The sequence below is a fragment of the Solanum lycopersicum genome, chromosome 4 (assembly GCF_036512215.1).
Source record: "Solanum lycopersicum chromosome 4, SLM_r2.1".
Taxonomy (NCBI): Eukaryota; Viridiplantae; Streptophyta; class Magnoliopsida; order Solanales; family Solanaceae; genus Solanum; species Solanum lycopersicum.
In genome coordinates this window covers 59,689,466-59,712,335 of record NC_090803.1, presented here as the reverse complement: position 1 = coordinate 59,712,335, position 22,870 = coordinate 59,689,466, and the positions used below count along the sequence as shown (strand labels likewise).

General features: G+C 32.8%; 3 protein-coding genes across 4 annotated transcripts; 2 read left to right on the top strand and 1 right to left on the bottom strand.

Annotated features, from left to right (window-relative positions):
* Positions 1-7,089: 7,089 nt before the first annotated feature.
* Positions 7,090-13,482, top strand: LOC101263700 (transcription factor VIP1). Its single transcript, XM_004237729.4, has 4 exons — positions 7,090-7,960; positions 9,072-9,204; positions 12,782-12,866; positions 12,949-13,482. The coding sequence occupies exons 1-4, from the start codon at positions 7,398-7,400 to the stop codon at positions 13,191-13,193; spliced, it is 1,026 nt and encodes a 341-aa protein (XP_004237777.1). The 5' UTR covers positions 7,090-7,397; the 3' UTR covers positions 13,194-13,482.
* A 1,126-nt stretch (positions 13,483-14,608) lies between these two features.
* LOC101263406 (abscisic acid 8'-hydroxylase 3) lies at positions 14,609-17,261 on the top strand. Its single transcript, XM_004237728.5, has 9 exons — positions 14,609-15,037; positions 15,304-15,622; positions 15,703-15,855; positions 15,932-16,198; positions 16,276-16,362; positions 16,455-16,533; positions 16,602-16,708; positions 16,796-16,914; positions 17,015-17,261. The coding sequence occupies exons 1-9, from the start codon at positions 14,826-14,828 to the stop codon at positions 17,103-17,105; spliced, it is 1,434 nt and encodes a 477-aa protein (XP_004237776.1). The 5' UTR covers positions 14,609-14,825; the 3' UTR covers positions 17,106-17,261.
* A 98-nt stretch (positions 17,262-17,359) lies between these two features.
* Positions 17,360-22,429, bottom strand: LOC101262912 (serine decarboxylase). 2 transcript variants are annotated; one of them, XM_004237726.5, is made up of 6 exons: positions 22,121-22,429; positions 21,668-22,012; positions 19,389-19,620; positions 19,076-19,269; positions 18,850-18,986; positions 17,360-18,193 (listed from the first exon to the last, which is right to left on the bottom strand). In XM_004237726.5, the coding sequence occupies exons 2-6, from the start codon at positions 21,987-21,989 to the stop codon at positions 17,630-17,632; spliced, it is 1,449 nt and encodes a 482-aa protein (XP_004237774.1). In that variant the 5' UTR covers positions 21,990-22,012; positions 22,121-22,429; the 3' UTR covers positions 17,360-17,629. The 2 variants fall into 2 exon arrangements, with proteins under 2 accessions (XP_004237774.1, XP_010320069.1); XM_010321767.4 differs by having other exon boundaries at positions 21,668-21,993; positions 22,121-22,427.
* Between the last annotated feature and the right edge of the window lie 441 nt (positions 22,430-22,870).

Below are 22,870 nucleotides of genomic sequence, written 5' to 3'. Positions count from 1 at the left end.
CGCGTTAATAATAATTAAATTTAAAAAGAAAAACATAAAAAACTTTTGGCAAAGCCCAAATTTACCAATCGTGATTCAAATTTACCAATCGTGAATCAACTTACCAATCATGTTGGGTTGTTATACACATAATTATAATATTTCTGTTGACTCAAACTGTTATTTTTTCATACACTTGTAATATGCCGACATACCGACTTCTATAGCAAGACCTGCACAATGATCCGTGTTAGAATTTTAATTAAGAAGTGTTAAAATATAAAAAATAAAATTATATAGAAATCAAAAAGTGTTAATACGCAATATGCATTGTGTATATTAAAAAGATACTTATATTTAATTATATAATATAATTTTTCGATAAAGAAATATTGATTGACACCATTCAGTTATATGTGTTTCTGTTTGGGAAAACGCATACACATATATATATAAATTTTGTAGTGTTATGAGTTAATTAAATTATATTCCTATTTTTTTTGCTAATTACAAAAGATGGAATGGTCTGGTGGACCCTTATATTTGTATCAGTTTGTATTTTGAACCCTTCTACTTACCTCTTTGTCATCTGGACTCCTAAACTAACTAAAACACAATTATTAAACCCCTCTAAAATTTTAAACTTTAAATTTTAAGTTTTAAATTATTAAAATTATATAATAAAAAAATTTTAAAAAAAAATCTATCTTCTTCCCCACATCACTTTTTTAAAAATAATCAAAAACTGCTTCTTCAATCAACTCAACCGTGCCGCCACAACCCTTTCTCTCTTCATATTCTTCTTCAGCTCAATCCCACCTTTTTTCTCTTCTTTTCAGCCCAGATTTTCCATCCACCCACTCCCTGCCCCTATCCATTTTCTTTTCTTCTCTTTTGACATATACACCATTAACATAATCATAATAAAAAAAAACTTTGTTAAAATACATCTCATTTATCTTCTTAAAACTTAATTTTTCAAGATCTATTGCTTGAATTTACTTATAAACATATTTTTTTTTTCAAATTGAAGTTTTCTTGATAGATTTTTTACCAAATCTAAATAAATAAAACTGAAAGTATATGTAAGAGCTAACTATAATCTTTCACATTTTGTCAATAAAAATTTTTTTGAGTGTGAGAAAGACGAAAAATGATGATTTTTATTTTTTGTAGTGAAGGGTAGAGGGTGAGGAGGAAGAAGATGAAATGGAAATATGAAAAATTAGTATAAAGAGAGAGAAATTTTCACCTTCTTAAAATTTTTTTTTTTTAAATATTTAATTTTTGATGTGTCATTAAAAATAATAGTAATACTGATGTGTCATTAAAAATAACGTGAAATTTCATGTGTAAATTGAGTGTAATACACGCACATACAAATGATGAGAAAGGGGCTTGAAATATTGTGTTTGAATGAGTTTAAGAGTTCAGTTGGCAAAATCAGAAGTACAATGGTCCAACTTACAAACAGAGCCAAGTACAAAAGTCTCGAGATCATTCTGTCATTACAAAAATCCCTTAAATTTAAAATTCTCAAATTCATCAGGAAACATGTGGGTACAATGCTTACAAATTAAGATTGATACATTATGAGATGAATATATTCGAAATGAGATAGAAATATCCGAAGGGGATAGAGATATATTCAAAAAGAAATTTTTATAACTTTTTTAAATAATAAAAAATCATAAAAATTATAATAAGATAAGATATTTATTTATGTTATTTTTTCATATAATTAATCTAGCTCGTAATTCAACTATACTTATTTTTAAAATACATAAAGATCCAAGCAATCTTTTTGCATGGTAAGTAGTGATAATTTTAGAATACATGTTTATTGATTGAATTCCTAACCAGTTATTAATTTTAGCTTTAATACAAAGTTTAATTTATTATTCAATTATATCTTAAATTAATTAAAAATATGAACATCCTTTTTAAATAGCAATACCTGTCTTTATCTGCAAAAAATATTCATATCTATGGCCGACGATATAACTTGTGATCCTTGAAGAACTATATATAATTAATCCATAGACCATATATAATATCATCATTATTTTTACAAGTGGTATTAATGAATGATTTAGTTCCACCATAAATATTTTTTTTTTTTTAAAAAAAATCTAATACATTACACTTTTATTATGTGCAATGTCTAAAAAAAGATCGAATTATTATATACAATTTTACTATATTAATCCAAAAGATAACTTCCACAATTGAAATATTTAATTTCTAAATTAAATGACAATAATTTTATGAGTCACATTCAGATATCATCTGAATATATACTTTTTAGTTTAATTCATTGTATCTATATTCCTTTGTTGTCTAATCATTTGTTGGTGGCATTGTTAATGTCAAAACCATTATAATTTTTTTTTGTTAATGAGTAATAAACACTCATTGAATCACTTGAATAGAAAACAACAAATTGTTCCGACAAGAAGCAAACTTCTTTAACAATATTACTCCCCAATTATTTGGTGGTGATTATATTAACCAATTAAATAATTGAGTGTTCTAGAGTTGAGCCAAATAATTTAGTAATATCCCATTATTTTTTAATTTGTTCCATCATTTCCAATCCTTTGATTAATTTTCTCACATTTGATTCTATTTTTTTTCAAAGCAAACCAATAATGTTTGTTAAACATATTTTATAATTTGACAATATTTATTATGAAAATAGAATAAGAATATTTCTTAATTATTTTATCACTAATTATATTTATTCATCATATTTCTAAATTGGCAATATTTGTTATGAAAATAAAATAAGAATAATTATAATTTTATCCCCCCCCCCCTTGTTTCATATATTAATTCCTGCACCTATATATAATTGTAGAAATTTATTGCTAATAAATATTCTATCATTTATTAATTTCGTCTAGAAAAAAGAAATTTCAAAATTAGCAAACTCCTAAATATCTTGAAGTGATTAGATTAAAAAAAAGTGTGAATTACACGGAGAGTAGTATGATTTTTCTGTAAATTTCACACTAATTCTCAAAAAAAAAATCCTATATAATTCACAATTTTTTTTTAATGTTATGAAAGCGTAAATTTTTTTTGAGAGACTAATATCTCAAATTCATAAAACACTCACCTCACTTTTTATGCATTTGACCACTTGACTCATTTCGAAAATGTATTTTACGTTGTGTCTATGGTCTCTCCTATGTGTTGTAATTTATTTTTAAAATTTTAATTTAACTATTTGACGATATTTATGAATTATTAATATGACACACACACTATATATATATATATATATATATATATATATATATATATATATATATATATATATATATAGTTGAATCAATTCTTGTATGTATTGCCAAAAACTTTATTCATATACTCGGAACCAAAATTTGTACTTGGATACAAAATTCATTATAGAAAAACAATACATTTGTTAGATACAAACTTCTTACTCGAATACAATATTCATTAAAGAAGAACTGAGTATATTTATTGGATATAAATTTGTACGTACATTTTTCGAATATAAAAATTTATCATAAAAGAATTAGAGTATCGAACCCTGTCCAACATCTTATGAATCATACGATCATTATAGGTTTGTTCAGTAGTGATGTTTTTTTATCAGCAATTTCTCCTATCGATTTTTCGACTTTATAACATTTTCATTTTAAAGTTTATTGTCATTACTTACAACGTTATCACGCCACTTAGATGTCACATAGCATAAGAATGTCTTTTAATACTAGGTCGTTAAGAGAATGAACAAAGACATGAGAGTTTTGAAGAAGACTTTTATATTGCTTAAAAAATTGGTGAGTTTTGCTTGATGAATTTACAAATGAATGTTCATTTAATTATACTACTAACTTAAGATCTATTACGTAAATAATAATTATCAAACAAGTCCTTACATATTTATATATAACTTTTTTCTAGAATACTCTACAACTCTAGAACATTCCATGAAATTATATAAAGATAATGCACAAGTACCCCTTCAATCTATGTCCGAAATCCCAGAGATACACTTATACTATACTAAGGTCCTATCACCTCCTGAACTTATTTAATAAATAATTGTCTACCCCTTTTCGTCCTACATGACACTATCTTGTAGGTCCTGCATGTGTTGACAACATGTCACAACATGATATTATCCAAAGTCGTTAGTCCAGTTTTAAATCTTAAGTTATATATATACTAGTAAAATTAGTCGTACCTCGTGCGAGAATTCAATAATACGAAATTTACACAATAATACTTAAAATCTATCCGTCATTAAAACTAAAACACTATATTATCTTACATACAAGATTACGTAGTAACAAACACTATAATTATATAATTTATCCTTTTACTTCCATGAAGTGTTACCATTTGATATTTTTGGGGAATCAAATGAACATCACACCTAAGGTATTAAATTTCTAATAAATAAATAATCGTTGGTGAAGGGATAACAAATTTGAAAAGGCAAAAAAAAAAATAGACAAATATTCTAATAGTGATGGAGTTCAATATAAAACTACACTTCTATTTCAATCTCAGTGTGTCGAGAAACATATTATTACTTCAAGAAAAGTATTTGCAAACTTGTGGTAAGCTGGATAGTGTATTCATACTTCATATTGAATATTAAATATTAAATATTAATTTATTGTGTTTATGTCTTTGGGATTAAAAGAGGTTTCAATCTAGTTATATTCCTTTATATGTCATCCGCATAACATTTTTGAAGTCATGTCAAAAGTTTATTAATTTTTGTCTTCTTTTACTGGTTCACTTTGCACATCAAGGTACGATAAGGTTTTTATGTCCTTACAATGACGTATCAAATTTAATTTTGTCCTCGAGAGATGGTAGTATAGATCTTTGAGGGATTTTTTTTATTGTATCTTCAATATATCTAGTAGAGAAAACTTCTGTGTATACCCAATTGACGTGTGTTATTAATCTGTACTAACAAATACTTATAATAATAACTTTGCAGAAATATAAACAACAAAGTTTAAAGCATGTACTCAAAAACAAGTAATAATATAAGCATAAATTGATGATTGTAAAAAAACATACCAGGATTTGTAACAATAGAATGAAATCGAAAGGAAAAATCGAGTACGCTGAATGCATAATGTTCCCGTAAGGATATTATTCTCCTCAAGTACCCGAGGTTCAAGATAATAGATACCCTTATAATAGATTCTATTCGTCAGCGTAATGATATAAAAATAATGGTGTCAGTGAGCCACTCAACAGGAGAAAAATATATGAATATTTAATTGTGTAGAAGAAGAAGAGCAACTCAAAAAAATTCATTATTTTAAGATGAGAGAAAATTCCTTATTCGTAGATAACAAAGGGTAGTTTGAACAAATGATTATTGTGCCTCATTATCGGAAAGGTGACAACTTTTTGAAAAAGTTATAACCCTTCGGAAAGATCAAAACATTTCATAAAAGGTACAATTTTTTCATAAAATTTGCAATTGTTCATAAAAGTCACAACTTTTTATGAAAGCCGGAACTCTTCATATTTCATTCATACTTTTTAAACATGTACTTCAGGTATCAAATTAAAGCTCTAATAAATGACATTGACCTTTAATCTATATTGTACCATCCCTAGATAAAAAATAATAATTAACTCAAATTAGCAAAGATAAAGAAAAGTTATCGAGAAACGATAAATTAATGCATGCAACAACGTTTAGGATTTTAAGTTTGGTTCAGTATTCCTATCTAGCGACCAGTTGCTTAAGTAAGTTCAAAGAGGCTCATATTTATACATATGGAAGATTTGGTGGAGGCTTATTTGCAAGATGATAGTGACAGTTTTAAAAGTTTCTAAGAGGAGGAGAAAACTAATTTTAAAAATAAATAAATTAAAAGAAAATTTTAGTTTATGATAACGCTATACAGTCAAAATTAGGATTGTTTTATATATATATATATATATATATATATATATATATATATATATATATATATATATATATATAAGTTTTATAATTTAATATTTTATACTATTTCCTATTATTTTTTCAAATTTGAAAAAATTCCTTATTATGTTAAAGTATTGGTTAAAAAAAATAGAGTTTACACTAGTCAATAAAATAGTAAAACCTCTTATTTAATCTTCTACATATTGGACTTTGAAATTTTATATAAATCTTTTAAAAATCTCGATTTGTAATTTGATTTTTACACTAAAATTTGATTATATTCAAACTTTTATTTATTCTCCTCTTTATTAACAAAGAGTAATTTGATTATATTCAAACTTTTATATATTCTCCTTTTGATTAACAAAGAGTATTTACCTCTCTATGCTTAATTTAAAGAGACTCAAATTTAAGATCTCTCTATCAAAAATGAATGAGCAATTCAACACTTAATTATGACGAATTATAATTAAAGCATTTCGTAACTAAATAAATGAGTCTTTACCACTTCGACATGACATGAGTTGTTTAACCATTCCTAATAACTATAATAAAGGGATAATGATATATAATAACAAACTAATAACTTAAAATAAATGGAGTAATCGTTGTTTGATTTAATTGTGTCCCATAGCAAATGATTGTCAAAGTTTGTCAGTCGCCTCTCTTCCAAAACTCTCGCTCGCCACTCTCTTATACTGGCTCACCACTCTTCCTCTGCTCGCCTCTCTCGCTATATACAATAGAAGTGTATAAATTGTGTTTTTGTTTAGTATAAAGCGAGAGAAAATTGTATGTACACATGCAAAAACATATATCTTCGTGCTATACACTTAATTATACAATTTACAAACATTTTACTTAAATTCAATTGTATACAAATGCAAATTTTATATAAGTATTGCAGCGAATTATACAATTGCAGTGAAATATAACTTTCTCTCATTTTATACAACAGAAGTGTATAAATTGTGTTTCTGTTTTTATATAAAGCGAGAGAAGAATATATATCTTCATCCTATACACTTATAATTATACAATATATAAATATTTTATTTCGATTCAATTGTATGCAAAATAAATTTTATACACATATTACAGTGAAATATGCCAGTGAATTATACAATTGTAGTGAAATAGGTCACATACAATTATATATGTATAGCGAGACGAACGAATTATACAATTTAGGCCAGCAAATTATACAGTTATATATGTATAGTAAATTATACAATTATATATTTGCTATAAAATGTAATTGTATCAACTTTGCTATAATATACAAATATAAATTTTTTATTTGTTAGACGTGAAAGTTGCCTTATTAAAAACCCTCCCATGTGAGTTTGCACTTTTAGCCAACTCCCTCTCTCCCTTCTTCAACCCCCGCCCCCCAACCAAACCCCATTTCTACAGTCTCTTCTTCTTCTTCTTTCCAAAATTGAACTGAAGAATTGATTTGGGTTTGTCTGCTATGGACCCGAAGTTCACCGGAAAGCCTATATCCATCCCATTTCTACCGGGTCGGATTGACCTTGACCAGATGGCGGATACTCCGACCCGTATAGCACGTCACCGCCGGGCACAGTCGGAGACTTTCTTCAGGTTGCCGGACTTCGATGATGACATCCTCTTAGACGACGTCGTTGCTGACTTCAACCTTGACATTTCGGCGCCGGCTTTATCCCCTTCTACTGATACCCACATGCAGCCGGCGAATTCAGCTGACTCGTCTTCAAATGGACCGGGTGCTGATCATAACCCTAGACCGTTGAATCACTTCAGGAGCCTTTCCGTTGACGCCGACTTTTTTGATGGTCTGGAGTTTGGTGAAGCTGGAGCTACAACGCCCGCTGCGTCGGAGGAGAAGAAGATGATGGGTTTGGGTTCCGGTTCGAGTTCTCGTCATAGGCATAGCAATTCGATGGATGGTTCTTTTTCTGCTGCGTCGTTTGAGGCTGAGAGCTCTGTTAAGAAAGCTATGGCGCCTGATCGGCTTGCTGAGTTGGCTTTGATTGATCCCAAGAGAGCCAAAAGGTTTTAACTTCTATCAACTTTTTTCTTGAAAAATTTATGTTCATTCCGATTTAAAGAGGAAACGTCTCTTAAAAAAAAACCGGGGTTGAGGTTATTTGTTTGGTTAAGAGTTTGACTTTGGAATTATACTTTAGCTTTAGTGATTATTAAGGTTTGAACTTCCATAAAGTTTTTGTTTTTGTTTGCCTCGATTGTTGTATGAAATTTTTTGGGGTTGAGGGTTTCTTTCTTTGGTTAAGAGTTTTTTACTTTGGAGTTATACTTAGGTCTAATGCTTTAGAGGAAATCTCTCTTCGAATTTTATTGGGCATTTTGGGCCTCTTGGGCACATGAAGCAAAATAGATGGTTGCTGTATTTCTTGGTTTTGAAGTGATTTAGAATGCCAAAATTGTCAATGTTTTTAGCTGTAAGGAGAATGTTTGACTTGGTATATGGAGTTGTCAAGTGTGAATTTGGTGGAAATTACACGAGTTTCATATTCTCACACTCAGAAAAAGAAAAGAAAAGGATGTGATTTGAGAAAAAGATGTTGGTGATCATTTGCAACACTTCTCTTGTGGGAAGTGAAATAAGTTTCCACTTCATTATATGTGAATGGCCAGGATATTTAACACAGGGGATTAGTCTTTACAAGTTAAGTTTTTATATTGGGAAAATAGAAGTAGGGATTGAGAGGGAGGGAGGGGGGACTATACTACTTAAAAGCAGTGCAGAGGGTCCTAGCAGAGAAGCTGAAATACTGAGTTAATGAAGAGATATTATTGTACCTTGTATGCTCATTTAAGATGAAAGAGAATGCAGTGCTACTATGATGTATTCTTTAATGAGGTGGTATTACCTGAATGGTAAGAGATGAGAAGTTTTGGAAACTATAGGTTACTTACGACCTCTCAATGTAAACATTAGTAATCTAAATTTTTTTTGCACAAAAGGTTATAGCGTGTGACGTGTCACTGTTACATAGCATGTCTTCCCTACTTTATTGTCTTGTAATTTGTATGTTTTCGATTTTTCCTTAAAATACTAAGTCCGCTTATAGATAACAGTTCTAGCATTAAACTTTGGTTTATGCTTTTGTAGAAATTCATATTTTTTTCTGCATTATTACAGGATTCTTGCAAACAGACAATCTGCTGCACGTTCGAAGGAGCGGAAAATTCGTTATACTAGTGAACTGGAGAGGAAGGTGCAGACTCTGCAGAGTGAAGCTACTACCCTGTCTGCTCAAATCACGGTTCTGCAGGTACAAAATAGGGAGACTGTATTCTTAAAAGCTATTACAGTACTCTTCTTTGTTTTATTAATAGGCAAAATGACTATATGCATCACTCTTCATGGTTATCAAATTCTATTGTATACACTTACCTTGAAAATTCAATAGCTTCTCATGTTTTCATACAATAAACTATTGAGTGTGTGTGTGTGTGTATATATATATATATATATATATATATATATTTGGTTATGAGATTTTGTTGTATGATAACCCTAGAGATTCAATAGCTTTTTGTGTTCCGATATGTGATTGCATGTGTGAGAGTCAGAGTCGTAACATTTTCAAATCAAAATGGCTCTCTGCTTTGTATGATTTTTTTACTTAACTTGAATTATCTCAATTTATTCATTGCCTTGATAATGAATTAGGATGTTATGATTTTATATTCTTGTGAGATTTTAGTTTGGCTCAAAAGATTAACTACATGGTTTTCTTATTCTGGCCAATTTGTTGCATTAAGAATTTTGGTAGGATGATTTTCTAATAGATGTCCTTATAAAGATTCTGTCTGTATTTCTTGCTAAGTTGCTCAAACTCTTCACTTTTGGTGCCGCACCTGTGTCGACACGACATGGGTGTGGGTGTGGGTGTGGGTGTGTGATCCATGTCCGATATGGTCAACCAATTTTGGGTAGTTTGACCAAAATGGATGGAGAAAGTCTGATAGTTTTAATGATTTCTATAATCAATAGCACACAGGCTAAGGTGAAATTGAAGAAAATGGAATACCTTTTATATAGAAATTTATATGTCACTCATTGTCCTTTAATCTCTTTCCAATATTTTCCTCGAGTTCTCCACATAATATCTCATAATTAAGGTTTTATAAACTCTATTTTTAGATATTTTAATTATATTTAGGTGAATCCCCACACCCTTATCTATACATGGATCCATATCCCGAATCTTAAAAATTAGATCATGAAAGATCCGACCTCTAGATTCGTAGCCATATCAGACAGCCGCACCCGAGTCCGAGCAACTTAGATTTCTTGTACTTTTTACCTAATTGTGAGGGTTGAGGAAGAGAAACAAGCTCTCATCCATTTTGTAATTGAAGATCAGAGGTTATGAATGCTGAAATTGATGTGAAATTTAGAGGCTCTATTTGCTATTTTCAGTGTGTTCTATAGATTAGGATCATTTCTTCAGTTGATCTGAAGGAAGAGAGGGATAGAAATGTTTTTGCCTACAAGTCACATCATTGGATATGTATAAGATCATATCTAAAGGTTATTTTTTGGGAGCTTTTGAAATAAGATTCATGCATAGTTTGTAAACTATCGCAGCGTGTGATTAAACAAGTTGGCAACAGTGCTGGTAACTTGAGCTGAGATCTTAGTTGACTTAATGTGTAGTTGATCCAATGTTACCTGGATGATTTTGTTTGAATCAGAATATAGCTTTCAGAAATCGAAACAGGTTACTTCCCTCTTAAAGTAAAGTTGAACTGTCATCGAAGAAGCTTGAAAGTTAAAGTGCTCTTTTGGATGAAAACACCCCATTACTCGACTAGAACTAAATTACAATCATAGCATCAACAGAAATAAATCTTTGTTTTTCCCCTTTTTAGGTTGTCTTTCAGCTGAGTAAGTGCCTATCAGGAAAAGTAGATTAAAAAATTGAATAAGTGCTATGTTTATGATCTTGTCTTTTACTCAAATTATGGCTTTATGGGATGAGAAAGTAGCTTTTGTGAAGGATTATCATTGAGGTTGAGAAATTGGAGAATTGATGAACAGCAGTCTAGGGGGTGCTGCAGCCAAGGAGGGGGACATCACAAAGCTAGCGATGGGGTTTTTAGGACTTGAGGAGTGCCGGTGCTGGCAATGGATGAGGGGGTTAGTGGTGCATGAGGAGGAGAGGGGATTAGCATTATGAAGGTGAAGTAGGTTTGCCTTCAGGAGGAGGATCAGGATTGCAAATATTAGCAGAGAGTGTAGCTAGGAAAGGGAGAGGAGTCCCGATGATTCGGAAGGAGTGTGTTTGTGTTGATCTTTAAATGTTTTCCAACATCTGGTTAGATGAAGGAAAATACATTGAAGTACCAATATACTGGTCAAGCAATTGATTGCTTATGTTCCTAATGAGAGGACCATGATGAAGAATCAAGAGTCCTACTGTTCGCGAGAAAATTTGGCTGACCAATTTAATGAGAACTTCAAACTTGGGAAAGAAAAGTGCGATTAATAAGAAAGTGACTTTGAAAGAAATGTTGGCAGATGATCAAAATATTCAATGCAATGGGATGGTTATTACTAAAACAGTGAAGCGACCTTTGATTTTCAGTAAACGGGTTTTCATTGTTTCCTGCTTGCAGAATATTAACCCTTTTATCATCAAAGAAGTTAGAATTAGGACTGTTATTGGGTTAACTTGTTCCCATCTAACACTAAACTGTTATGACTACATTGACAGCAATCATTTCTTTACATTATTTATTTATTTATTTAGGATTCTGTTTGAACGAGTGAGTACTATGTTCCATGTTCCTGCCCTCTTTTGCAAGACACATGAAATGGTTAGGCCTAAAAATAGTAATAGGGAACTGGAGAAGAGAGAGATGGTGCCATTGCTAATCACATATGGAGGGTGCTGTTGCTGGCACTGGAGGACGGAACTAGTGGTTGGGAGGTGAATATTGGAAAACGTGAGAAAGTGTGATCCCGTGAAGGTCTGAATGCATAGAATCATAGAAAGGGAAGTTGTGCGAGCATTAGCAAGATGGAGGGGAGGAAAATACAGGAAATTAAGCTTTTCTAAGCTGTTGCATTCTCTTTGGTGCTAATTATGGAAAGCATAACTCTTCTTAGGATACAGGAAAATTTTCAGTCAAACCTTTTTTTTTCCACCCTTTAGCTGGCAAGCAATTAGGCTTTTTCAAGCTGCTGCGCTTCTCTTTGATGCTAAATTCATGATCTTTCTTTTAATGGAGGAATAGTCATCATCAATTAACAGGTTCTTATTCTTATCTTATTTTCTAGCATCATCTAAATATCCGAGTATGGTATCTTCCTAGCTGGCAATAAATTTTTTTGTAGAATCTATGTTATTTTCATTGCTCTGGTTGTAAAATCTTTTTTTTTTTGACCTTCAACTTTTGATTGATAAGTCACCTTTATGCTCTACTTCTTCGCTCTGTTTGTCATCGTGGAGTATGGATCTGACTGCCACAAAATCATGCATATGAGCTTGTGTGGAGGTCTGCCATTCTTGTTTTCCCATGAAGCTCCTTGCCTTTTTTGTTTTCCTTTTTAAAAAGAATTACTTGGGTCAACGGTTGGACTTTTTGCCCTTATTCTCATTAATTTTGGTGGGTAAAATACATTAGGACAATCCATTTATTCGTCATATATGCTGTGCGTGCAAAATCAGAGTTTCAAGTTGTGGACATTTCTGTAGACATAGACTGTATTATATTTATGTGGTGCTGGATGGAATATTACCACTGCAAATTATGCTATTGCTAACACTGTTGTCAAGAACCATAATACAATTAACATATCCTTAATCATTTACATGTCATTTCTATATGATGATGCAGAGAGACAATAGTGGATTGACTACTGAGAACAAAGAACTCAAACTACGGTTGCAAGCTTTGGAACAACAAGCCCATCTTAGAGACGGTATGTCTTATAACAACTTAATAAGTAGTAAAATTTTCACTGCTGTTTATTGTATTAACATATGTGTGTGAATAACTTCCAGCTCTGAATGAAGCTTTACGAGAAGAACTGCAGCGTCTAAAGATAACAGCTGGTCAAATGTCAGCTGCAAATGGAAGCAGGGGGCCGCCGCGTCCACATTTCCCTCCCCAGCCTCAGTCGTTTGTCCAATGTGGTAATCACCATACTCAACAACAGCAGCCACACATGCCTCAGTCTACGACAAGTACCCAAGATATCGGTGGGCAGACTCAACCTAGCTTCATGAACTTCAATAACAGGGGTTGAAAATGTCAAAGAAAGGCTACATGTTATTAATGAGTAATTAGCATAGAGCCTTGTATATATTGATAATGATATGTAATGAATAGTGTTACAGGCTGTGGAGTGCATTCTGATCAGATCACTTTGTACTATGATCAAAATACCTAGTTACTGGTTATACTTGTTTCATAAACATCAGTTAGATATTGTTCAACATCTTTTATGTATTTTACTATAGAGTTTGAAAATAATACTTTGCTGGTGAAAAGATTCCATACTTTATCTCAGATTATGGAAAAAAAATTTGCATTTATTTCTCTCCAGTTATGTATTTATGAGTACCTGACAAAGCCTCATACTAGTTTATAGATTGGTTTCTTTATGATTTCTATTGAACATGATTGGATTTTTGTCATCGTTGAGTATGATGGAATGTCTCGATTCGCATCTTGAGAATGATATGAAGTCTTTATGGGAAGCATGAATTGAATTCCAAAATGAATACGTAGATAAATCGAGAAAAATAAATGAGTTCGAATCTACAATGTGAAATAGACATGAAACTATTTTGACATTATTAGGAAGAAGATGCCATATATTAGCGCCATGATTTCAACGCCAAAAAAATTCATTGTTGCAATGATTAAAATATTAATTAATTAATCACTTTCAAATGTCAAGTAGCCTGTCATTTACACCAACTAAGTTTTTAAACTTTAGTTCCAAAATAAAAAACAATAAGTGGCTTAAGACAAAACAGAAAATTTTTAGAATCTATGAATCAGCCAAAGTTAATTAAGGATTAATTAATAACTCCCCTCATCCACATGGCAAGCAGCTGTGATTAGACAAGGATGTTGATACCAACTAAGCTAAACTTGGCTTAATTCCAATAGGAAAGTAAAAAATCGTCTTGTCCATTTGTAGCATTGCAGAAAATTAGGTAGAATGATAGAAATAATTTTTTCGTGTTTGGTTGGTTAAAATTTTTGAAAAATATATTTTTTTTAAGACAAATATGTTCCTTAGAATGGAAAAAATTCACTTCTTAATGGAGTTGTGCGAAAAATCTTTTCGCTAGAATGGCACTTTATCTATATTATTTACCTTTTTGAACAGTTTTACCTTTTTAACATTAACACTTCAAATAAAAAATGAAAAGAAGATTAATTTTTTTAAAATTAAAAAAATATTATAGATTTTTAATTTTCTAGCCAAATTTTATTGTCATTTCGCATTTACCATAGAAAAAGCAAATTTCATAAGTATCTTTCCACAATTATATATCGTCTCCTCTCTGTCCTTCGATACACTCCACCCTACCCCACTCCGATAGTGTTTGAATAGATTATACGCAAATACTTGTGGTCTTAAATGAGAAGTTTAAAATTAAATTATTACTTATTAAATATAGAAATCGGTTATTTTTTGAGACTACTGATGAGGAAAAGAAAAGAAACTCACATAAATTTGGACGGATGGAGTATTATATTCAATGGGGTCAAATTTGTCTTATACCATTCATCTTGTACAAATTAATGGACAACAAAAAGGAATTATTTTTTAATACTAAGCTGTTCACAGAACATTCTTGAGATCATCAGTAGAATATCACATATAAACTCATCAAATTTTGCAGATTTAACACAATCAAGAATGGACTTAATCATTTTTATTGTAATGTTGTTAGTGATGGTTTTAGTAGTAGTTTTATTAGTTCTATTAAGAACAAATAAGGCTTCTCCAAAAGAAATGGAAGCAATTCCAGGTACCTTAGGATGGCCTATTATTGGAGAAAGTCTCTCTTTCATATCCGAATTTTCGAGCCCTGCTGGTATATACAGCTTCATCAACAAGAGACAGAAACTGTGAGTACATCATAATATAGCACGTCGAAAATTGTTCAATTTTTTCTCCAGGGACAATCCTGAATATGTGCTATGTTTTAGAAAGGTTATAAAGTTGTTCAGCAAGATAATTCTTGCTATATATAAGCTTTGGAGATTGATCTAACATTGTCATTCCCTTCAGAAAACTCTTCAACATGCTATCTTTACATCATTTCGCGAAGAAAACTCTGTTATCTAAAGTCTGACCTCAATTTTATGATTTGTGTTATGGTTTTGCTTATTAGGTATGGGAAGGTGTTTAAGAGTTATGTGTTGGGAAGGTATACAGTATTCATGACGGGAAGAGAAGCAAGCAAGATCTTGTTGACAGGTAAAGATGGGATAGTGAGCTTAAACCTTTTCTACACAGGACAGCAAGTACTTGGACCTACAAGCTTGCTCCAACAGACAGGAGAGGCGCACAAGAGACTCCGAAGACTAATTGCTGAACCACTTTCTGTTGATGGTTTAAAGAAGTATTTTCAGTTTATCAACAGTTTAGCTATTGAAACATTGGATCAGTGGTCTGGAAGAAAAATTTTGGTTCTTGAAGAAACTTCCACAGTTGAGTCTTGTGATCATTTTTTCCTAGAGTTTGGTCTAACGGAGGCATTTTTGAACCTTTCGCATGATGTTTTTTGCAGTTTACACTGAAGGTGATAGGCAACATGATAATGAGTTTAGAGCCAACTGGTGAGGAGCAAGAGAAATTTCGAACCAATTTCAAGATTATTTCTGGCTCTTTTGCTTCTTTACCCTTTAAAGTCCCGGGAACTGCCTTTTATCGTGGCATTCAGGTAACAAATTGTTGATATTCTATGCAAAATATGATGAACGGACAGCTTAAAAGAGATGACTGTCTTTAAACTACAGGCTCGTGATCGAATGTATGCTATGTTAGACTCGATAATTGACCAACGGAGGAGTGGGGAAAACATAAAACAAGATTTCTTGCAATCCCTGGTGAAGAAGCATGGCAAAGATGCACCCGAAGGAGATGATGATGACAAACTCACAGATAAACAACTTAAGGATAACATATTGACGCTTCTAGTTGCAGGCCACGATACTACAACTGCCGCTTTAACATGGCTCCTCAAATTTCTTCAAGAAAATCCTGCTGTATTGGAACGACTAAGAGTAATTCTTATTGAACCTAACAGAGAAGAGCAACCTACTGCTGACATTAGTTTCTAACTTAGAATCTTTTATTACAGGAGGAGCATAGAGAAATCCAAGCTCAAAAACAAGGCACGTTAGATCTCACCTGGTCTGAAGTCAACAATATGCCTTACACCGCCAAAGTGAGCTTGCATACTAGTCATAAATCCAGCTTCTGTTCATCCCTGAAATTTAAAAAAATTTAACTTTCTTTTGTGTATATTTCAATGTTCAGGTAATCAGTGAAACACTTCGAATGGCCACAATCCTTCCATGGTTTTCAAGAAAAGCAGCACAAGATTTTGAGATTGAGGGTAACTGTCAGATTTATTGATATCTAGATTTTGTATGATGTAAAATGATTCTTTAAAACCATGTTCAGGGTGCAAAATCAAGAAGGGATGGTCACTTAACTTGGATGTAGTGTCTATTCATCGCGACCCCAAAATATTTCCTAATCCGGAGAAGTTTGATCCTTCTAGATTTGATGTAAGTTCTTCAACATAATAAGCAGGCTCCTTCTATTCAACACCTCTGAGATTTTCATAACAAAGAAAATTGTTGAATTCTGTACAGGATCCTCTAAAACCTTTCAGCTTCCTTGGATTTGGAAGCGGACCACGCATGTGTCCTGGAATCAACTTAGCCAAACTGGAAATTTCTGTCTTTCTCCATCATCTTGTCTGCAGATATAAGTAAGGAAAATAAACAAGAAACAGTATTCTTGAAAGAAAAAAAAATCTAATTTCCTGTGGGCAACTGCATTACTTACTTGAAAATTTGTCTTCCTTGTAGATGGACACCGTTAGACACAGATGACTCTGTCCAGCCAACACTTGTTAGGATGCTGAAGAACAAGTATCCCGTCATGGTTGAGCCACTTTAGATAATCTTTTACATTGTACTACAAAAAGAAGAACTAGACCATTTTCAGATATATAGGATAATGTAAGGAAAAATAACCATGGTGCTGTAGTTGTTCCTAAAGATCCAGTGTTAAATTGAAATATATAAAGTATGGAACTCTTTGGTAATGATTAAATATTTGCAGTAATGATATATCTTTACGTTCAAAGCAACTACTTGCTGAAACAAATATTGCACTCATAACCGAACAAGTGCAGAGGAACACACAAAAAATTCACAAAGTTGCCACGTAATTTTGGCAAATTCTTCCTTATAGAAAACACACATACGCAGAAGCATAAGGGCCACAATAATATGCTTCTACGAGATTCGAAGTCAAAATTCAAACATCACTTCTACAATGAATCTAAAGTTTCATACAGAAACAAAGAGAAACCAATTATAGCTTCTCTAATACAAACATCGTTTTTACGATGCCTCTAATGTTTCCGACAGAAACAACAGGAAACCTATAGCTTTTCTCTTCTCTATCTAAGAGATCACTTAGTGCTGAGGGCAGCAACAGTTTTTACTCCCAATATCTGAAGCGAGACAAGGAGGTTTGACGTCCTCATCCTTGTACCAGATTGATCGTGCTTCAACTAATTCGTCCAAGAAGTTATCCAGCTTATCAACTGTCACACTAGGCATCACAACAACATGTGCCATATTTCTTTCACAAGCAAGTTGCCACTTGCGAACAAACTCCTCATCTTTAGGTCGCTCAAAAACAACTGTGCTGCTCAGCTCATTCAGCATAGCACTGATTCCAGCTCCTATAAGGCGGTCTTTCAAATAATGAGCATTCCTCAGGCACTTCTGGACTTCCTTCTGGAATCCCTTGTACCCTTTTCTGTTCAGAGTGTACCAAAGGAAAAGTGGAGCATGCCCATTCCGACTTCCCATGATAGTGGCATCCCTTGATGCAAGGTACTCCACATTACTAGAAAGGGCATTAATGTGCTCTAGCCTTGTTAGTTGAACACCACATGGCATTGGACATCCCACAAACTTGTGACCAGAGACACTCACACTACCGATTGGCTTTTTGAAAGTAACCTTTGGTGCCTGTAAGAATTGAACATATTACAATTAGGAAAATCTGAGACAACAATAACATCTTGTTCCATAAAATAGTAGTAAGTAGGAGCAATGAAAGATAATAGACAAATCTATGTTATAGAAAAGCTGCGGCAGTGGATGGTCTATGCTTACAGAATCTCTTTTTAGTTTTTTACTGTGAAGAAGTACTCACATGAGAGCATTCATTTATTTATCAAAAAGAAAAATGAACATAAACACTAAGATCTGTATACCAAATCTCTTATCTTCCTATCTCTGATTTGCTTTTACTGGGAAGAAGTATATCAACACAAGGAACACATGAAAAGAAGATTAGTTTATCTTTTAGTCCTCCTAATCAACCAAAAGAAATGAATTCTGCGTTTTTCTTCATCTTTTCTCCCTAACTATCAAAAGCAATGGTTACGGAGAACAGGAAACAATTTTACATTATAACCTTCCGCAACATTAGTAGTGGCATCAAATACCTAACAAGGCTGCATACTATTTTCACATTTTTGATTTCATAAGAGTACCTCAAATAAATCTTGCTTTGCTAACATTAGCCAAGTATTTCTACATGCACTTCAGAGTGGCTTCGTTTAAGAAATGCAAGGAGAAGTTGAACAATAAAAACAGTTTGGAAAAACAAATCTACTTACGCGCTTGACAAATGGCATCATAAGCCCAAAGAGAGCCCCATCACAGTGGATATAAAATCGATCATGTGAAAATCCGCAGTCTTCAAGGGTTTTTATGACAAGATCAAGATCATCAACAGCTCCTTTCACAGTAGTTCCTGTAAACCAAAAAAGATGGCACCTTAGGCAACTAATTGGTCGCTGCATTTAGGGAAATATCTCAGACAGTGAAAGAGTAGGAAGGTACCAATGTTGACATTAATGATTGCAGGCTTATCCTTGTTGGCTAGTAGCTTAACTTTGAAGTCTGCACAATCTATTTCACCAGTTAGTAGAGTGCCAACCTTTTCACATTCCATCCTATACATTCGTGCTGCTTTAAAAATAGAATAATGAGACTCCTTTGAAGCATACAAAATTCCTTCAGGAAATACTTCTCTCCTGCATTATTAAGATTGTGTTTTCCGTAGGATTAGTAAAAAAAGAGGAAAAACGAGGGTAATCATTTCTTAAGCAGCAAACCTAAAGTTCTGAAGGAATAAATTAAAAAATATACTAACCCAACAAGGATTCCATGAAGATTTCCCTCAGTTCCACAGTTTGTGATGTATCCCCAATATTCATCCTTTTCAATATCCCATAGGCGTGCAAACCAGTCCAAAACACCAACTTCAAACTGCCTTGAGTGCACACCGTAGTTGCTCTCAATGAATGGATCTCCTAAGTTATTGATGGAGAAATGCTGCAATTGTGTGAGTGCACCATAATCGAAATCCAAATTATATGGATACCCTGTGACAATCAGCAATCATAACTAATCAGGCAAATATTTCTTTATACTTGGAATGCAATGAAAGAAGTAGAGGATATGGTAAACTAGACTAGTTCATCCACCCACTGGACATAAAGTTGGCTAATTTCAACATATTCATCACACAAAATATAAGTATTAACATTACTAAGATAGTCCAAAGGCAATCAATATCTAAGGTTCTAATAAAGACTGGCCTTTTTAATAAGGAAATACAAGGATCCGAATAATTTTAATTTTAGAGAGCACTTTTTAACGCTAAAGTCAACAGAAAAAACAAACTTTAGTCATCAGCAACTTAGGAGGTGGGGGGAAACTATATCAAAATTAGGTGAAGATTATGAGAAACACTTCATATTAAATAGCCACCCAGTGTTTCATCCTCTCAGGTTACATCAATATCAGCAGATATGACACCAACACCAAAACACACACACTTTTTGGTAGAATAAACAACTTTGCTACTTTCATATAATATTTCACACAACTGCTACTTTTAAGCCCGGAGAATAAATAAATTATCAAAATCTGAAACCAACAAGAAGACCAAAAAGGAAAATAGTAGTAGAATCTATGCCAAATGCATAAGCTGCCCCTTTCTTGCTTTATTATTCATTTGGACACCTAAACTAGGAAGGACCTAACGGAAAACTAGGCTACTCAAGAACTATACTCATTAAACACAAGGCATTGATACTGTAAAAAAATGAGAAACGTATATTTCATGTGTGGGTAAGTTGGGGGAAAAAATGCAATAAAGACACATGGATTCAGTAGCTTCCAAAAATATTGAGCAACAGGGAAAAAGATATCTTCTACTTCTTCTTCCGAAAACCAACAATAAGACCAGACCCACAAACATTTAATCCTCATCTCTTTCCAATCAAACCCAGCTACACTCAAAAGCTAAAAAACTAATCCTTCTGCTTCCCCCCTCTTCCTTTTTTGTCTTGTTTACTTCCACTTCTAGCTGGAGAAGGATCACCACCGACTTAAAGACACATCGACGATATAAGATCAGTAACTTCTAGATTAGCATTAGCTTAACCTTTTAGGACAACTTTGTATATTTCTAGAGATAGCAAGATGAGTTGGTCTGTAATTCTAGTTCTTTCCATCATATAGAGACCTTTTATGGCCAAATCTCACCAAGTGTTATAAAGTAATAGAGACTACTTTCCTATGTTCCAGTTCACTTGCAATAGCTTCTCCAACCCTGTGCCACCAGCAGAAATTGGCAGAGCAACCTATCTGTTGGTACATTTAAGGGTTGCACCAACATAGCCCACAAAGTTTCCAGAGCCATCATACTTTGCCATGGAGTTTGGTAGGTCATTTTTACCTTGTGTTCATGAACCAAAAATGATCACTTATATTTTTGTTGTTATTGATTTTAGTTTCTGAGTGTTCTTGGAGCTTTTGGTGTCCAAGTGTTTTACAAAATGGTAGACTTTGACGGGGAGAAATAAATCGGGAGAACTATATATAGAAGAGGAATGGATTTTATTAGTTTTAAAATCAAGGTTAACTCAATATCGACATGTATACGATCTCAAGATAGGTGAAACTCACCCACTTTGTCATGTCAGCACACAGTGTATAATTGAGACAGTTTGAGCAGGTCATGAGCTGAGTTAAGGTGTCTAGATGAAGTGTTTTAACAAGTTAGGTGTTTGTTTACGTATTCAGCCTAAAATTTACACTGGAGCTGATATCCTTGTGTGTATAATTGAGACAGTTTGAGCAGGTCATGAACTGAGTTAAGGTGTCTAGATGAAGTGTTTTAACAAGTTTGGTGTTTATTTACATATTCAGCCTAAAATTTACACTGGACCTGATATCCTAGTCTTTCTAGTCATAATATATATGTGTAACAGCTATTTGAAGAGCCAAACTTAGCCGTCAGTAACAACTTTTGTCAAAAAGGTAATCTAAGCCAATCTAAACAAATATACGATTCTATCCATAGTGTAACCAAATATAAACAGAATCAAGTGTGATAATTCAAAATCAAAACGAACATAATACCTAAATGATACTTAGTTCGATCAGTGAGAGTCTTCCTATACCGAGCTAGAACACTAGCCATATACGCTTCCTTATCACCAGTAGAATCATCATCCGCATCAGGTTCCGTAACAGAAAAGGACGACGTATGTATATTCCTCCCTAACACTATCTCCCTCTTCTGCTCCTGGCCACCGCCATTAACCGCCGCATCTACTTCCGATTTCACCACTGCAGGCACCAGCTCCGGTACTACAGCCGTCGGATCAAATCGAACATCCGCCACCTCCTTTCCATTAACAGCTGAACCCATCGATTCGATTACTGCACTTGTTCCTACCATAGCTCTGTTCGAATCAACAATCACTGCTTCCATTTTAGTACAATTTAATCAAATCGTTAATACAAAAATTAACACAATGTATGAATATAAATGCGAAAAAATAGGAATTGGTGGATAAATTTATGGTTTACCTTGGAAACAATGGAGATTTCTGTAAACGGAGAACCGGCAGCGTCGGCTAAGGAACGATCGGAAAATTTATTGATTTTTGTGAGGGGAAAATTAACGAAGAAATGTCGTTTGTATATATAGGTGTATAACGTATTAATAACTGATATTTTATTCGTTATAGTGTTTATTTCTTTCATATTTGCTAATCACTCCCTTGTAGAATTTATCTTATCACAATATGCCCCTAAAAGGAACTCCCTCGTGGAATCATTATGATTTTATTTGATTACTTTCACTCCTCGTTTTCTCTAGAATTGGATATATTTCCCATGAAATAGTCTCGTTTATCTTATTTATGAACAATGATTTTTATTTTTTTTCTAATTTAAGACATAATAGTGGAATTTAGGAAGAGTGATGTGTACATAATTTTGGGAAAGTACAAATATAAAAATTGTTTTAAATAGACGTTCAGTTAAAATAAAACTTATTTAAAAAATAAATAAAACAACAAAGAAATCTCTTTTAAAATAGCAATGTCCTTCGGAATGAATCCGTTAGTTTGGAGGGTGGTTATTCACATGGATGACCCGAAATCGATCCCCATCAACATCTTTTGAGTCAAGCCTATCGCATAGGACTTGCCTAAGCATTAGGGCTGTTCAAAATCGAATCGAAACTGATAAGCTGAACCGATAAAAAAGTTATTGGTTTATAGTATTGAGTTATTGGTTTAGTGGTTTTGATTTTTTTAATTATCGGGTTATTGG

What these genes read in the sequence shown, in the direction of transcription:
- LOC101263406 (XM_004237728.5), top strand. Translation starts at nt 14,826, where the DNA reads ATGGACTTAATCATTTTTATTGTAATGTTGTTAGTGATGGTTTTAGTA. An exon ending in ATCAACAAGAGACAGAAACT is followed by an intron (nt 15,038 to 15,303) that starts GTGAGTACATCA and finishes TTTGCTTATTAG; the next exon opens with GTATGGGAAGGTGTTTAAGA. An exon ending in TTCTTGAAGAAACTTCCACA is followed by an intron (nt 15,623 to 15,702) that starts GTTGAGTCTTGT and finishes TGTTTTTTGCAG; the next exon opens with TTTACACTGAAGGTGATAGG.
- LOC101263700 (XM_004237729.4), top strand. Translation starts at nt 7,398, where the DNA reads ATGGACCCGAAGTTCACCGGAAAGCCTATATCCATCCCATTTCTACCG. An exon ending in GATCCCAAGAGAGCCAAAAG is followed by an intron (nt 7,961 to 9,071) that starts GTTTTAACTTCT and finishes GCATTATTACAG; the next exon opens with GATTCTTGCAAACAGACAAT. An exon ending in ACAAGCCCATCTTAGAGACG is followed by an intron (nt 12,867 to 12,948) that starts GTATGTCTTATA and finishes AATAACTTCCAG; the next exon opens with CTCTGAATGAAGCTTTACGA.
- LOC101262912 (XM_004237726.5), bottom strand. Translation starts at nt 21,989, where the DNA reads ATGGTAGGAACAAGTGCAGTAATCGAATCGATGGGTTCAGCTGTTAAT. An exon ending in TCGAACTAAGTATCATTTAG is followed by an intron (nt 19,621 to 21,667) that starts GTATTATGTTCG and finishes TGATTGTCACAG; the next exon opens with GGTATCCATATAATTTGGAT. An exon ending in TGATGCCATTTGTCAAGCGC is followed by an intron (nt 18,194 to 18,849) that starts GTAAGTAGATTT and finishes CAATTCTTACAG; the next exon opens with GCACCAAAGGTTACTTTCAA.